At 34.7% G+C, this 16,282-nt stretch overlaps 1 protein-coding gene across 1 annotated transcript in view; it reads right to left on the bottom strand.

Annotated features, from left to right (window-relative positions):
- r (carbamoyl-phosphate synthetase 2, aspartate transcarbamylase, and dihydroorotase rudimentary) overlaps positions 1 to 16,282 on the bottom strand; it is a 101,440-nt gene that overhangs the window by 37,195 nt on the left and 47,963 nt on the right. The window contains exons 18-20 of the mRNA XM_085957615.1: positions 15,167 to 15,480; positions 8,825 to 11,999; positions 8,053 to 8,157 (exon numbers count right to left, since the gene is read on the bottom strand). Coding sequence (XP_085813741.1) covers positions 8,053 to 8,157; positions 8,825 to 11,999; positions 15,167 to 15,480 — 3,594 coding nt within the window. The remainder of the gene's footprint in view (positions 1 to 8,052; positions 8,158 to 8,824; positions 12,000 to 15,166; positions 15,481 to 16,282) is intronic.

Genomic DNA, 16,282 nt, shown 5'->3' on the forward strand with positions numbered 1-16,282 from the left:
CAGTTTACCAACTTAACCATACTTCATTCCTTTGATAAATGTCCACAAATGTAATTATAGAAATAGTGTATAAGACTCCTTATAATAAGTAGTTCATTTTCTTTTTACAAAGACATACCAACACTCCACAATACTTGTGTACCAATGAAGTTTGAAATTTTGTCTCTGCACTGGAAACGTCCGTACGCAAAATTTTTATTTTCACTTACATGCATCTAGCCAATATAAAACCTCATTGGCTGCAGACTGTTCCATACCAAAGGGCCGTTACCTCATTAACTGTATACATACCGACTAATACCATTTGGTTCACAAATTGTCAAAAACCATGTACACATCAAACCTACACCGTATTCAGCTAATCGTCTATGCTATATTTATTACTGTTGCTGCAGTGCTACAAAAGTAAGGTCTCACATGGCGGGAGGTGCATGACATGGCGAAGGACAGAGGGAAATCGCGCAACCTTAAACACTGATTGCTAGAGAGTAACAGGGAGCAGTAAGTATATTCTTGAATTAAACTATTTTTATTCAATGAATAACACACAAGATTTAAGAATGCAGCATTCATTGTGAAACATTTTTAAATCTTGTGTAAATAAAACAAAGTAAATGTGTGTTGAATAAAAAGTATTCCTTCTTCTATGCCGCAATTAGTTAATTGGTAGTAATTATGTAAGGATCGGTGTAATTACGGCGAATATATTCACTTTCGGCAGTTAACAGATTAATTAAAAATTATTGGCAAGTGTATTAAAACTAAAATATACCTTGAATCAAAATATAGGGACCAATATTAACGAAATCTGAGATTAGACTTTGGACGCATAGTTGTTAGTTATTTAGCATAATTAAGTATGGTACAAGTTGCTTAAGGCCCGATGACATTGAGCGAGTTTACAAGCTACAAGCCGGCGACTTTGCTATCTACTAGTAAACTCGCCCAGTGTAATCATCTAACTAGCTAACAAGCAAATTGTCAACAATCTACGAGAAAAGTTTAAAGCCGGGCTACTTTACTCGCTACTCGCTGGCGTCTGCGCAATAGAGCCATAGTGGCGAACCTGCCGGTAAAAAAACAAACTACTCAACACGTCCTGTCAAATAGTAGGTACCAAAAATGAAGTTTAAGATACATAAAGTATATCCTATGTACCCTTTCAATATTGGGGTCTGGCGTAAATCCCAATGAACATTTATTTACATTTCCGTCTCCGCAAATTAAAGAAACAACTTATGGTTTCAACTCGCTAGATTGTTGGCTTCTTAGCGAGTGAAAAGTTTTGTGAGTCAACATCATTATCGCACTGGCTGACTTGCCCCCTTTTAAACTCACTCAATGCCATCGAGCCTTTAATTCGTAAAGCACTAGGCCAGAATTCAATCAATGGCAGATTTGAGTTCCACTCGGTACCAATAATTTTATTATAGGTATGTTTCTGAGGTTTCCAAATTATATATGACAATATATAATAGTAAATCTATGTATTATGTAGGTGATATTACATATAAATTTTCAGTAAAAATCGTTGATGTAGGTAGGTACTTAGCTACACACAAAATGAACAACATTAGTAGACGTCCAGGTACAGAATATGGAATAAATTCGATTTCAACATTAATGAGTATACTTTTTTATAATATTGTCTCATTTGTGGTACTTTGTTTCATAGTTATTATTATATTGGTGAAAAGATATTCATATTGTGTCTATGGCAGTTTTAGAGTTGGCAACACTGCTTTATAGGATGTGATGCTCTTTTGCTTCTTTATTCAAATCTTATCTTCTTTTGTTTCTTATTTCGAATGTTTTATTTCGTGTCAGTTTGACAAATATACACACACAACTAATAATGTAATCTTATAATCTCTAAAGTCTACTAAAAGCATCATCTCTTATATATTATTATCCTAAGAGATTTTGGAAAATACGTCAACTTACACCGTTTTGTTGATTATTAAAGGAATTCACTTCAATTTTTAGAGTCCCGAATCTACTTCCATTTGAATCGGGCACAAATTTGATATAACTCGACACAATCACAGATAATATCGTTTTTAAATCGCGTTTTACATCCGTCACCATACATTTTCGCATCTTGCTAGCCATCTACGGCAAATTGATTATATTGTCACTTAATACTTTTTATATAATCGATATTTCACAAATCAGAATTAATATTCCACCAAACTTTTCAAATCTGTAAGTAGCACATTGGCGTGCTAGAAGAAATAAATACATCTTTCCTCACTAATTACTACGAAAATATAATCTAAAACCATGTCACTGCTTTTTATCTGTCAAACTTATAGACTAATGATTGTCATTTGTTTTCTTTCGCAAAACAAGTTCATTTGACGTGTCATAATTCAAATTTAGAATTTGCAGATTAATTGAAAAAATGTGACATTTCTATTAGCATGTTAAATAATCAATATCAATCAAGATGAGTTTTCTATTAATTAATAACAAATTTGATTTTTTTTAAATACTTCTTTGTGGCTGTTTACGCACTATTTTTTATTGAATAATTACCTAGGCTACTAATTTCCATAGATATAGTCATATTAAGTTGCCATTGCAAACAATGAAATAAATTATTACTAATTGTTATAGTTGACAAAATTTGTGATATTGCATAATATCTACCTATTTTTACCATCCTTATCATTATCAATCTGGACCTATCCACTGCTGGATGAAAGCCTCCTCAGCCTTATTCTACTCCTTACTTACACATGAAAATCAGTGATATTATACTATCTATATTTATAATGCCATTTTTATCACGAGCCTTAATAAATCCACTGCTGGATGACGGCCTCTCTACGTTGATTGTATTCTTGATAGTCTTGAATTTCATCATCATCATCAATCCACTGCTGGACGAAGGGTTCCGCAACGTGATTCTGCGACTATCGGTTTAACGAATTTGTGATATTATACCTATTTCTATCATCCTTATCATCATCGACCTGAACCAATCCACTGCTGGATAAAGGCCTCCCATAGCCTGATTATACTCCTTTCTGTCATATGAATTGCTGTATTTGTCAAAATCGGTGATGTTATATTTATCTACATACTCATATCGTCATCATCATCAACCACGATCAATCCACTGCTGGATGAAGGGTTCCGAAATCTGACTCTACTACTATATAGGTTTATCGAATTTGTGATATTATACCTATTTCTATCGTCCTTATCATCATCAACCTGAACTAATCCACTGCTGGATAAAGGCCTCCCATGCCTGATTCTACTCCTTTATATCATTTGAATTGCTGTATTTATCAAAATTGGTGATATTATATCTATTTATATTGCCATTACCATCATGAGCCTGAATCAATCCACTGGTGGATGAAAGCCTTTCTAAGTTGTTTGTATTTCTGTCGATCATATGAATTGCTATATTTATCAAAATTGCTGATACTATATTTACCCATTCATAATATCGTTATTATCATCATCAACCATGATCAATCCACTGCTGGATGAAGGTTATGCCAACCTAATTCTACTCTTCTTAGTCATATAAACTGCTATATTTTTTTAAATTTGTGATTTTATATACCAACCTATTTATATTGTCATTATCGTCATCAATCCACTGCTGAATGAAGGTCTCTTTAAGCTGATTCCACATTTTTAGGTTTTATAAATTCCTGTTTTTATCAGAATTGGTCTATTCCTCTCAGATATAATATGTATTGCTTTATTATTTATTAACATTTGTCTCAATATGAATGTCCCGCACCGAGAAACTATATTGGCTAAGGTTAATTTTGAATTCAAAATTTGATTTGTAAATATTATTCTATTTTTTACATACATTTATTTTTTATAGACAATGAAACAAAACAATGTTTAAATTTGTTTTTTATGCTGCTAACCTTTTTCTATTATGTAAATAGGACCCGAAAGAGATTAATATTTGGATATAATTGGTCGCTTTTTATGATAATCACATAATATTGCTGTATATTCGAATGAATGAGATGTATAATTATTTATCATATTTAAATGCACATACCTACACATATATTGTATTAAAATTAATATGTCATTGGTAGCAATTGGCGATTGTCAGCTGTTCTGCTAGGCCTAGCAGCCTGAAGTGGTGTCAGGTGATATTGTGAAGGCCTGACTCCAGAATAGACTACGCATATGACTCCAAATTTGTATTGGCAGTGACGAGATGCAAATCGTAAAACTGACAAATCAGCGAAATGTCAAAATGTCTAACGTAAATGAAAATCCATCCCGAAGGGAAAACTATGGCGCCGTTTATGCATACTTCACAATTATATTAATATACAATACCGCCAAGCCGTCTGCAAGACCTAGCAAGACAGACTGGCGAGAGCCAGCTGGCTCAGCTAGTATTGATTAGTAATAAACCTCAATAATAATATTATGGTTTAAAATACTTGTTAGATATCTTATGTTAGATATCAGGGCCTTAGGACTTCTGCCCACAGAGATACTCAAAGAAGATGTCACCAATGGTGATTGAAGTCACAAACTGATTAGTAATAATTGATGTTTTGTACACATTTTTGTTTGAAATCACAAGCTATCGACTTAAACCAGTGATGCACAAACTGCAGCCACAAATGACATTATTTTGTTGCGGCCCAAAATAACAAATACTTCATCACCAATATGTAACTATTTAATTTCAAATAATAAAATGTATGTCTCGTCTAGTATAGTATCGACTGTAAAAAGGAAAAATGGTGTAACCCTCAGGTTTTTCAAAATAGGTTTTTTTGCATAATAATGTTGTACACGACTAAATACACTCTGTGTCCAAAGGATGTAAGCTGCAAATGCTGATTTATTATCTAAATTCAGCTACCAATTTAAAAAAAAGAAGTTTTTTGTATAATTAACTCAATAATTAATATCACATTAGGGATATCAAAAACCATATTAATCATGGTTTTGTCTATTTTGTATTTTAACTTTGACCGAAAACCATAACAAAAACGTTTTTGTGCCATCTGTAAAATTTGATTTGTGTGGATTACGCCCTTTTTCCTTTCCACAGTCTATAATCTCCTATATATTATTATCCTAAGAGATTTTGGAAAACGCACCGACTTTTTTATTTAAACACCGTTTTGTTGATTATTAAAGGAATTTACTTCAATTTTTGCAGTCCCAAATCTGTTTCCATTTGAATCGGGCACAATCTGATAAAACGCAACACAATCATAGATAATATCGTTTTTAAATAGCGTTTTATATCCGTCACCATGCATTTTCGCTACTTTACTGTCTATCTACCGCAAATTGATTATAATGTCGCTTAATACTGTCTGTTTAATCGAAATTTCACAAATCTAAATTAATATTCCACAAAATTATTCAAATCTGTAAGTAGCACATTGGCGTATTCTTGAGTTTTAACACAAAATAAATACATATTTCCTCACTAATTATTACGAAAATATAATCTAAAACCACGTCACTGCCACTTATCTGTCAAACTAATAGACTAATGATTGTCATTTGTTTTCTTTTGCTTATTTAGTTGACGTGTCAGAATATTTTCAAATTTAGAATTTGTGAAAATCCTAGAAAACATCGAACAGTAATGTGACATTTCAAATAGCATAGACATTTATTGCAATATTATAATATGTGTATTCATTGCCAATAGTAATAATGGAGAATTTTAATACTACTATCAATGAATAATAATTTCAGATACCTTGATTATCCTGATATAGTATGTAATTGTATTATTATTACATTTAGGTAGGTAGGTAAATGACATTAATGTGAAGTTTATTCCAAATAATAATTAAATCGTGATATTATTTAATAATAATTAAATTGAAATAATGTTTCTTCTTATTAATATTGTAAAAAATGACATTACGTATCATTTATTCTTTATCACCTGTAACATCGCTTATATCTTATCGCTTATTGGCAAATAATATTCTAATAGTCAATTTTTACTATTTTACACCATAATTAGGTAGGTACCATAAGTAAGTAGCTACTACTTTTCCATTTTTGTTTGTGATAAAAATAATATCATTTTTATTTCCTCGCCCAGATAATTTGTTAAATAATAAATTAAGCATGTTGGAATTTATTCAGTAGTTGAGATTAAGAACCTAAAACCTATTAAGAACCTAAAAAAATAAAATACCATTTTTGCTCCGAAGCAAAGCATATGGACACTCCTCTTCAGGGTGGTAATTACGAGTATGTATCTTAAAAGACATTATGAGAAATAGATTTTACATTTTTTCAATCTAATGGGATCTTCCCCCATTGGATAAATAAAACGTATTTTGACGCAATAATCTAAATGTATGAAAAATTAGACTTTACTGCTGTGGCGATGGGTGGAGGTAGGGTGGATCCACCATAGATAGTACAGACTAAGCTTTGTCAGTTATACATATTTGTTTACATTGAAATAAGACTACAATTTCCAGATGGTGTTGGTTAGTTTTTAAAATTCAATTAAACCCTGGGAAAACTAAGTCATAATACGCATCTGTCTATTTAAAAATTATGCCATTAAATCATACATCATTTTGGATATTTAACTCAATCACCACGGAGTATTTAATTACTATTTAATTACCACATTTAAATAACATGATAATTTTATCTAATGCGGACACAATAGATGTGCTGAAAGGATTTTAATAGATAGAATAATATTTTAAACTACTATTGTTTGGTTTAGGTAGGGTTTAATGAATTATAAAAAACTAACCAACAACATGTGTAATATGTATTCTTAGTTCAACGAAAACAAATAAGTATGAAAGAAAAAGTGCAATATATAAACAAATTATATTCAATTAAAATGTCAGTGGTAGCAATCAGCGATTGCCAGCTGTTCTGCCAGGCCTATCAGCCTGAGGTGGTGTCAGACGATATTGTGAAGGCCAGACTCCAGAATAGACTACTCATATGACCCCAAATGTATATTGGCAGTGGCGACTTGCAAATCGTAAAACTGACAAATCGGCGAAATGTCAAACTGTCTGAGGTGAATGAAAATCCATCCCAAAGGGAAAATTATGGCGCCGTTTACGCATACTTCACAATTATATTAATATCCAACACCGCAAAGCCGTCTGCAAGACATAGCGAGACAGACTGGCGAGAGACAGACTGGCGAGAGCCAGCTGGCTCAGCTAGTATAATATAATATCATATTTATTCATTCATTTATTGACTGCGGCCCGTGAAAAATTAGAAAATGGATAAATTGGCCATTCTCTCAAATTGGTTGTGCACCGCTGACTTAAACTATAACATTCTCCGGGAGTAGCTCGGACAGCCTGTTCTACAAGCAGGGATATTTCTTCACTTCTTCGACAAATTTAATATTTCAATGTTTTGTTTTGACATCTGGAGTGACTTTCAGGTCACTGTTGCCATGACAACAGTATATTGGTTTGCATTTAGTCGCCTAGTGATTAACATTTTGTAAACCACAAATGCATTGCAATTTGTTAGCCATTAATTGACTAACATTGAATTACATTAATGGTACCACACAAGCTACTGGTTGGTAATTAAAAATCCTGTCACACTTTCTTTGAGTAGCTCCATGGGCGGGGAATGCCTTAGTCTAAACTGAAATTAACAAATTATGTTTAACTCCTCTCATTTCTTATCTCTCCTTTCATCAGGCAAACAAATTTTATTGAGAAAGCCCACAGCGTGGTGAGATTTGGAATTTGCGAGGGGGTTTACGAGCCATTGTGTAGTGCATGTAAAAAGCAGACGGTGCTGTACAGCCCATGTTAAAATCGAAGTAGTGAAATGTTTGTCTTTCGGTATCTAGAAAAATAGATTGACAGTATGTTTTTTTTACATTACTATCTGGAAACCGAGCATGAAGATTGTCCAAATAGAATACAAAAAAAAAATATGTGAGTGACCTGGGTGGCGTCACCGCTTATGCTTCTGGTAGCGTAAACTACGTTACCATGCCGCCTCCTGTGCGCACATGCAAAATATATTATTAAATGTGTTATAATGAAAACTATTACTGACCTCTACGCCATGTTCAGTATAAAAATCTCCCGTTCCCATGCTGGCATACAGCTTGTAGCCCATTTTTTGCAAAGCAATTATGCTGGGTAAAAGCTCCATCTTGTGCTGAAAGTTAAAAATAAAAATTATATTTCATCATTCGGCTGTTAAAACTTAGAATGTGCCAAATTTAAATTTTACAGAATAGACAAAAAAACTACTTTATAAGCACACACATGACCTGTGAATGACATGATTTATCTAAATAACAGACAGTGGGGGATGATCATCTTCAATGTTTGTAAAAACTCCAATGCGACAACTATGTACATGGGAAGTTTTACAGTCTTATTCTAAACTATGTGGTCTAATCAGAACAATATAATATGTACATAAACAAGTGGCATCCAATGAAATCATTCAACCACTTGTTTTAGTGAAATAATTTGGAACCTGCGCCTTGTAGGACATTAATTGTGGCCCAATGAATGATTCCAAATCCTTTAATTTATACATACTAATATATTTTTGTTGGTCTTTTATTAATTTTATTTCAAATTTTTAACTTACTCTATTTTAAAAAGCAAAGCGCAAAAGAAGATTTAATGAAATCAAATACGTATGACTGACAGCCACAAATAAAACTTAGGTACTTAAACATAACATTTATTGAATGCAGCCTTATTAGGTTACAGCTAATTCAATCTGGTTTCCCAAAATAAAAAGGTTGCCTACCCCTCTGGTTCTACCTCGCACAAAAATTATGCCTGAAAAACAAACAAAACAAACTTACTTTAAAACTTCCCACCGAGAGTAGAATCGCTTTCCGAGGTATGTGGAATCCTGTGCTCATGAGAGCTTTCAGGTATGCTTCGTATCGGTTGTCTCCAAAGCACGCCACTTCTCCGGTTGACGCCATCTCCACGCCCAGCATCACGTCAGCCCCCGACAGTCTCGAGAATGAAAATTGAGGAACCTTTACCCCGACTTTTCCGCAGCCCATCAAAATGTTGACAGGCTCCACATCCAAACCAATCATCACACGTGTTGCCATGGCGACAAAGTCATGATCCAATGTTTTCGACACAAAGGGGAAAGATCTCGAAACTCTCACGTTGCACTCTATCACTTTCAAATCGTTGTCTTTAGCTATCAACTGCATGTTGAATGGTCCGGATATGTCCAATATTTCGGCGATAGTCGTCGCTATGTCTTTGATTTTTGAAAGAGTCTCATGGTTGATGTCCTGCGGAGGCGTCACCAGAGAAGCGTCTCCCGAATGAACTCCCGCATTCTCAACATGCTCCGATACAGCCATGCAGAGGATTATCCCGTCTTCAGCCACCGCGTCCACGTCGATTTCTTTGGAATCCAAAAGAAACTTTGATATGACGACTGGATGATCATTGCTAACTTCGCTCGCCGCATTTAAATATGTTTCGAGGTCCTGATTCGAATGCGCGACGTTCATAGCCGCACCGCTCAAAACGTAAGAAGGTCTGACGAGACACGGATAACCTACTTCCTCGCAAAAGTTGATCGCTGATCTTAAATTGGTTAATTCTTTCCAGCGCGGTTGCATTATTCCTTTCCTGTCTAGCATTCGAGAAAATTTGAATCGGTTCTCGGCGCCGTCGACCATTTCCGGGGAGGTGCCCAGAATCCTGGCATGCTGACGATGCAAATCCATTGCAATATTATTTGGCAACTGTCCGCCCATTGAGAGGATCACGCCTTCCGGGTTTTCCAGATTGTATATATCCATGACCACTTCGAATGAAATCTCCTCAAAGTACAACCTATCGCACATATCGTAATCGGTGCTGACAGTCTCGGGGTTGTAATTTATCATAATTGTTTTTTTACCCAGATTCCGTAGTTCTCGCAGGCAGCCCACGGCGCACCAGTCGAACTCTACTGAGCTTCCGATGCGATAGACACCGGAGCCCAAGACCATGACGTGTCCTCCAATGAAAGGTATATCATGGGTCGAGGCATTATAAGTGACGTAGAGATAGTTTGTACTGGCGGGCCATTCCGCGGCCACTGTATCGATTTGCTTTACGAAAGGAATCATTTTGTTTTCAGTGCGCTGGTTTCTAATGGCCAATTCGGTACTTTTCACGGCTGCCGCAATTTGTTTATCGGAAAATCCCAACTGTTTAGCAAGCAAAAGTACATTATTCGATAAGTTCAACTGCTCAGTATTCTCCAATATTATTTGATAATCAATAATATTTTTGAATTTCTGCAAAAACCATTTGTCAATATTTGTGAGTTTGTAAAGTTTTTCCAGAGTGTACCCCGCTTTGAGCGCCGCGGCCACAACAAACATTCTCTTGTCAGTGGGCTCTTGCAACTCTTCATCGTTGACCTTCATTATGTTGGGATCCAGGCCGGTGACATTGTCATTGACCATCCTGAGAGCTTTTTGAAACGCCTCTTCGAACTTACGCCCGATGGCCATCACTTCCCCCACGCTCTTCATGGAGCTGCCAATTTTAGTGCTGACTCTGCTGAATTTAGCCAAGTCCCATCTGGGAATTTTCACAACACAATAATCGAGACTGGGTTCAAAACACGCCGTAGTCACTCCAGTGACGGAATTTTTGATATCTGCCAGAGACTTTCCTAGAGCGAGCTTGGCCGCGACGTACGCGAGAGGATAACCAGTCGCTTTACTGGCCAAAGCTGAACTTCTCGATAACCGGGCGTTGACTTCGATAATGAAAAACTCTTCGGAAAACGGATTCAAGGCATACTGAATATTACACTCTCCGACGACACCAAAATCTCTTATGACTTTTATAGCTGTGTTTCGTAGCATGTTATATTCTTTATTTGACAATGTTTGACTCGGTGCCACGACAATAGATTCTCCCGTATGAATTCCTAGAGGATCCACATTTTCCATATTGCAAACGGTTATGCAATTGTCATATGCATCCCTGACGACTTCATACTCAACTTCTTTCCATCCCTTCAGCGATTTGTCTATGATTAATTGTCCGGAATGTGCCAAAGCTTGATGGGCCAACGACCTCAATTCGTCTTTATTATCAGCGAAACCTGAACCCAGACCGCCTAGAGAAAATGCTGCTCTGGCCATAACGGGATAACCGATATCTTCCGCCGCCTGCAATGCCTCTTCGACAGAATGAACCGCGGCACTCGGAGCAACGTTCTCCCCGATTCGATTGATTCGCTCGGCAAATATTTTCCTATCCTCTGTGTCTATGATGGCTTGAATTGGGGTACCCAATATAGAGACGTTGTACCTTTCGAATACTTTTTTTCGGTGAAGTTCAATTCCGCAATTCAGAGCGGTCTGCCCACCGAAGGTCAGCAAAATGCCATTGGGTCTCTCCGATCTGATCACCTGCTCGACGTACTCTGAGGTCAGGGGTAAAAAGTAAACTTTATCAGCTAAACCTTTTGATGTTTGAACAGTAGCAATATTCGGGTTGATTAGCACAGTTTGTATTTTTTCCTCTTGCAGTGCTTTGATGGCCTGCGATCCCGAATAGTCGAATTCGCCGGCTTGCCCGATCGACAACCCGCCAGACCCCAAAATGAGAACTTTCTTCGGTCTCTCCATCGGCAGAGTTTTGTAAAAGAGAACGTCCGTCAACGTTTGCTTGACAGATTTAGTTTGCGGGATGTAGTCCATGGAGTCCGTCCGAAAATGATCCGTGGACCATATTCGGACCGCATCAATGAAAATGTCAAAAAGCATCTCCAAGTCTTCAGGACCCGCAGTGTGTTCCGGATGGAACTGGACACTGAAATATGGCAAAGATCTGTGAATGATTCCTTCATTGGATTGGTCATTTTTGTTTGTAAATAGTGGTTCCCATCCGTCTGGCATGCGAGATGCGTCAACCGCATACCCATGGTTTTGGGAAGTCATGAAACATCTTCCCGTGCCATGATGACTGCAAGGTAGATTATGTCCTCTATTACCATAACTGGAATACAAAATATATATTATATATTACCTACATTACATTATATATATTAGGTATATAAAGGCCAAATAAATCTCAAACAATATCTACTTCAGAACAAAATACATTAGAAGCCAAGGGCGATATCTCCTACATAACAGAAACAATATAAAAGATATTATAAACTATTTTTTTTTATTCAACAATACAACATACACAGTTCGGAAACGACTACATTCTTAATTCTTGTGAATTATTTGTTGAATTAAAAAAACTGCAAATAGATACATATGTTAAGGGCCAACATGCGCCACGTAGGTCAAAATGGGGATTTTATGGTATTTTCAGAGCATAAGCCTGGATATTTCTTAAACATTGTAGATAATCTATTTATATAATTTTGAAGCCTAATTATCCTTCATATTTATTTTAAACATATGATGACTGCATAAGGTATTTTTATTACATAAAATAGTATTCTTTTAAACCTTTCCATCTAATGTTTTAGAATACCTATAGTCATATTTCAGTACATTCATGTGCAGTGGTGTTAAGATTTTTTAGGTTTATTAATTTTTAAACGCATTTATAAAACTATTAGTAAAATTGTTGTTAACATTATATAGTGAAATATTTACGATAAAAAATTATATTTATAATCTCTGTGATCCCAAATTTGACAAGAATTAGGCATTTTATTATTCAAAAAATGGGCACGCTTAACACATTTGAAGAAAATTCTAAAGATACTGATTATAAGCTATGTCTTTGACAATTCAAATGTGATAAAACATCCTACGAATAATGACTGTTTTATAATAATTATTGACCTAAGAATAAGGTAGTATTTTTTTGAAATTTCACCACAAAACCACAAAAGCTGGTCGTCGATATTAACGGAATTTGAGAAACACTAGTCGTATGATCATATTATATTTGTCAAAACTATAGTATTTTTGATTTATTTAAAATGTGAAAAATTATAGTATAACTTACTATTTTAAGTTTAACCAAAATAGTGCAATACTACAACCATAATACGATTGGCAACACCGAACTGTTTGCAGGGCTTCGAACTGATATTTTTTTCGTTTCGGTTCTCATTCCAGTTCAAGTAAAAAAAAAGGTGTGTGTACTTATGTACGCGGGTTAGAAGTTATACTTCTTTGGCTTAACAAAACAAAAACAAAACTTGTGATAAACTAGATTCTTTGACTAGCTCTTAATTATCTTGTTAAATTACACACTCAAGAAAAAGGACCGCTTATTGGAACGCCGTTGGTTTATTTCTATACACTTTAACTTATATTACTAAATTATATAATGGTTTCTAGTTGTTTTTATTTTTAAAGTACCAAATTTCAATCTGATATTTAATCATTTGTTTACGTAAGGAATTGCAAATGGCCAACAAAAATTCGCTGCCTAGGCAACCGAACTATTCTAAACTATAATAATATTATACTGTATAATCGTCACGATTGCAGTATCATACTGTGGCGTAAAGGTAGTGCGTTCGGCTTATATCCGAACAATCGGTGGTGCGAATCCAATCGAGTGCGTTTTTTTTCATGTGAAAAAATAAATTGTGTGTTACATGTTACACGCCAAAAATACACTCTGATCTGATTTCCCAAACGCGCCAAAAGAAGTATAACTTCAAAAATATAATATATCAGTTCGGTTTCGGTTTTCTTTCCGAAAAAAATAACAGTTTTTCCGGTTCGGCTCTGAGTGATTGATTTTTAAATGTTTTTCTCCATAATTTTGAACATTTTTATGGTACTCGTATGATAACCCGGCGCCACGCTTCGAAACCAATGGTTATGCTGTACCGCACAGCCGTAGCAATAAATTTTTAAAATAATACATAGAAATTATGAGAATTATGTCGAGATACGTTACATGACCATGAATGATTTCTTTGCGCCTTGAATTTGACACACGTTGTGTTGAAATATCAACACAACAACTGAAGTAGGGAATAAAATTATGTTAACACGCGTGTTTGAAAATATACCGAACCGAAAAAACTATTTTTTTATAATTTTATAATGTGAAGGAGTCTTTATTTTTATTATGCTAAATGACAGATTATTTAATGGAGTTACATTATTTGATAAGCTTTACTGATTTTCATAAAAAAAAATCGTGTTTCATATTTTTTATACTTGACAAAAATTAAATTAATATTGTTCATCCCTTTATTAAATTTATATTGAATACTAGCTGAAGTACCCGACTTCGCACGTGGTCATTTCATTGATTAATATACATTTATTTAACTGAACAAAACATACAAAAATAATTACATTCTTCAATATTAAAATATCTGTATCCAGGCAGACATGTCAAAATAAAAATAATTCTGACAGCTACGTCAAACAAAAGAACATCAAATTAAAATCGAATTCAAAATATTGGCAGGAAAGGTAATTTGAACAAACAAACTGCATTTTTACCACATTTTTTTTAGCTCGTATTTTTGTGTGTGCAGTACAAATTTTTTCATGTTTGTCCAAGATTTGTATTAGACGATTGAAGATTTTCAACTAACTTCCCGACTAGCTAGACATTTAAAACTTTTAGAATATATCAGAACACGACGACAATGCATTCTTTTAATACTTTTGGCCATCTTTAAGCAGAATTGAATTCATTTTCAGTTAATTCTGTTTTGTATGTTTCGGAAAAAATTCATTAAAAGTAATATTTACTACTCACTATTATTGGTTGCTAAGTGGGTCCTAGCAACTAAATTATTAATATATACGTGCGTTACTATGGAAATCAATATGAAATGTCAAAATGACATTTCTGTATTTTATATTTATTTTATTCAGTATTTCGATCAAGTATAATAAAAAGTTTTTATTAATACATGGAATTGTCAAGTTTATATGATTCAACAGAAAATTTAAAAACGTGGTATATAAAAAGTTCTTTTTATCTTGTAATTATTTAGTCAGTTAAGGCCGAGTAGGAAAAGGAAATCAAACAAATATAATTTGACTTTTATAGATCAAAATAAAAATATGAACTAAAATTTCTTTTAATAATCAGTAGCCTCTATCCTTATTCAAACATCCTCTATACATTTATCGCATAACATTATTTGCTCCGGAGCCCTTCATATATTAAAATTTATTTTTGTAGATGAATATGGTGGTGAGAATCATGGTGCATACCTCAATTTGTATGTCTTGCACCCAATAGCAGAAGCAAGAATTTGATGGCCAAAGCAAATGCCAAATATTGGTTTCACAATTCCGGACGCGATTACTTTTTTAAGATGCTGAACTGGCTCCTTACAAGTGGCCGGATCCCCGGGACCATTGCTCAAGAATAAGCCGTCATAGTTCGTCGGTTTTATTGGGTGATTCCACGGCACAACAATTACTTTCACATTTCTTTTCAACAGGCACCTGATCTGGTTATACTTCAGTCCGCAATCCACTACACAAATCGTCGGTGAACCTTCAGGATTGTAGATCTTCGATTCCTGTAAGTTTAAAAGTAAGTAGTACATATAAAATCTGCATTAGGCCTGAGATAACTTTGGGATGATAGAGTAATAGAAGAAAAAAATATTATTAAGCAGTTATAACATTATTTAGAGTTCCGGTTACTTTCCAATGGACGAACAAAAGTTATGAGTTGTGATTTTATTTCAAGGGTGGTATATGTAATAACCCGTTTACACATGCATGGATTTACTGCTGATAGTACGTATCATCGCGGCCATAAAAATAAAATGCATGTGTAAACACATTATCGTGCAAGTTGTAAGATTGCATGCATATATCAAAAATGTTCAGAAGCTCCTAAATTTTCATGCAATAATTGGTACTTGCATGGCGGTGCGCATGTGCAGTAGAACGATTGTGGTGAAAATGCCGAAAGAAATGTGAACTAGACCGCACAGAATATTTTGATCTCTGTCGATTATCTACGAACTTGTTCGAACCTGTCTGAATCTGTCAAATAGCACCAATTAGATGATAACATCGCGTCTCGCTAACGCTTGAAGAATGAGAATGGAGAGACAATCAGACAGTCTTTATACTACCCTCCACGTAACCTTGCAATTTGGAATAGATTTTTTTTGAATTAACTGATGAAATCAGCCAATTAGGTGCCTGGCATTTGACGAGTTGATTCCAAAAAAGACAGACTTATGTCAATTTTTATAGATATCAACATTTGAATGCCATTTTGCGGGCGTTTACGATATCTATCCCTGTTTTTCGATTTTACAAATATGGCATAGGTCAGAAGACGTGTAAGTCTGACAAATCATTGTT

The sequence above is a fragment of the Rhyacophila brunnea genome, unplaced genomic scaffold (assembly GCF_057557595.1).
Source record: "Rhyacophila brunnea isolate RB1 unplaced genomic scaffold, BYU_Rbru_1.0 scaffold_7, whole genome shotgun sequence".
Taxonomy (NCBI): Eukaryota; Metazoa; Arthropoda; class Insecta; order Trichoptera; family Rhyacophilidae; genus Rhyacophila; species Rhyacophila brunnea.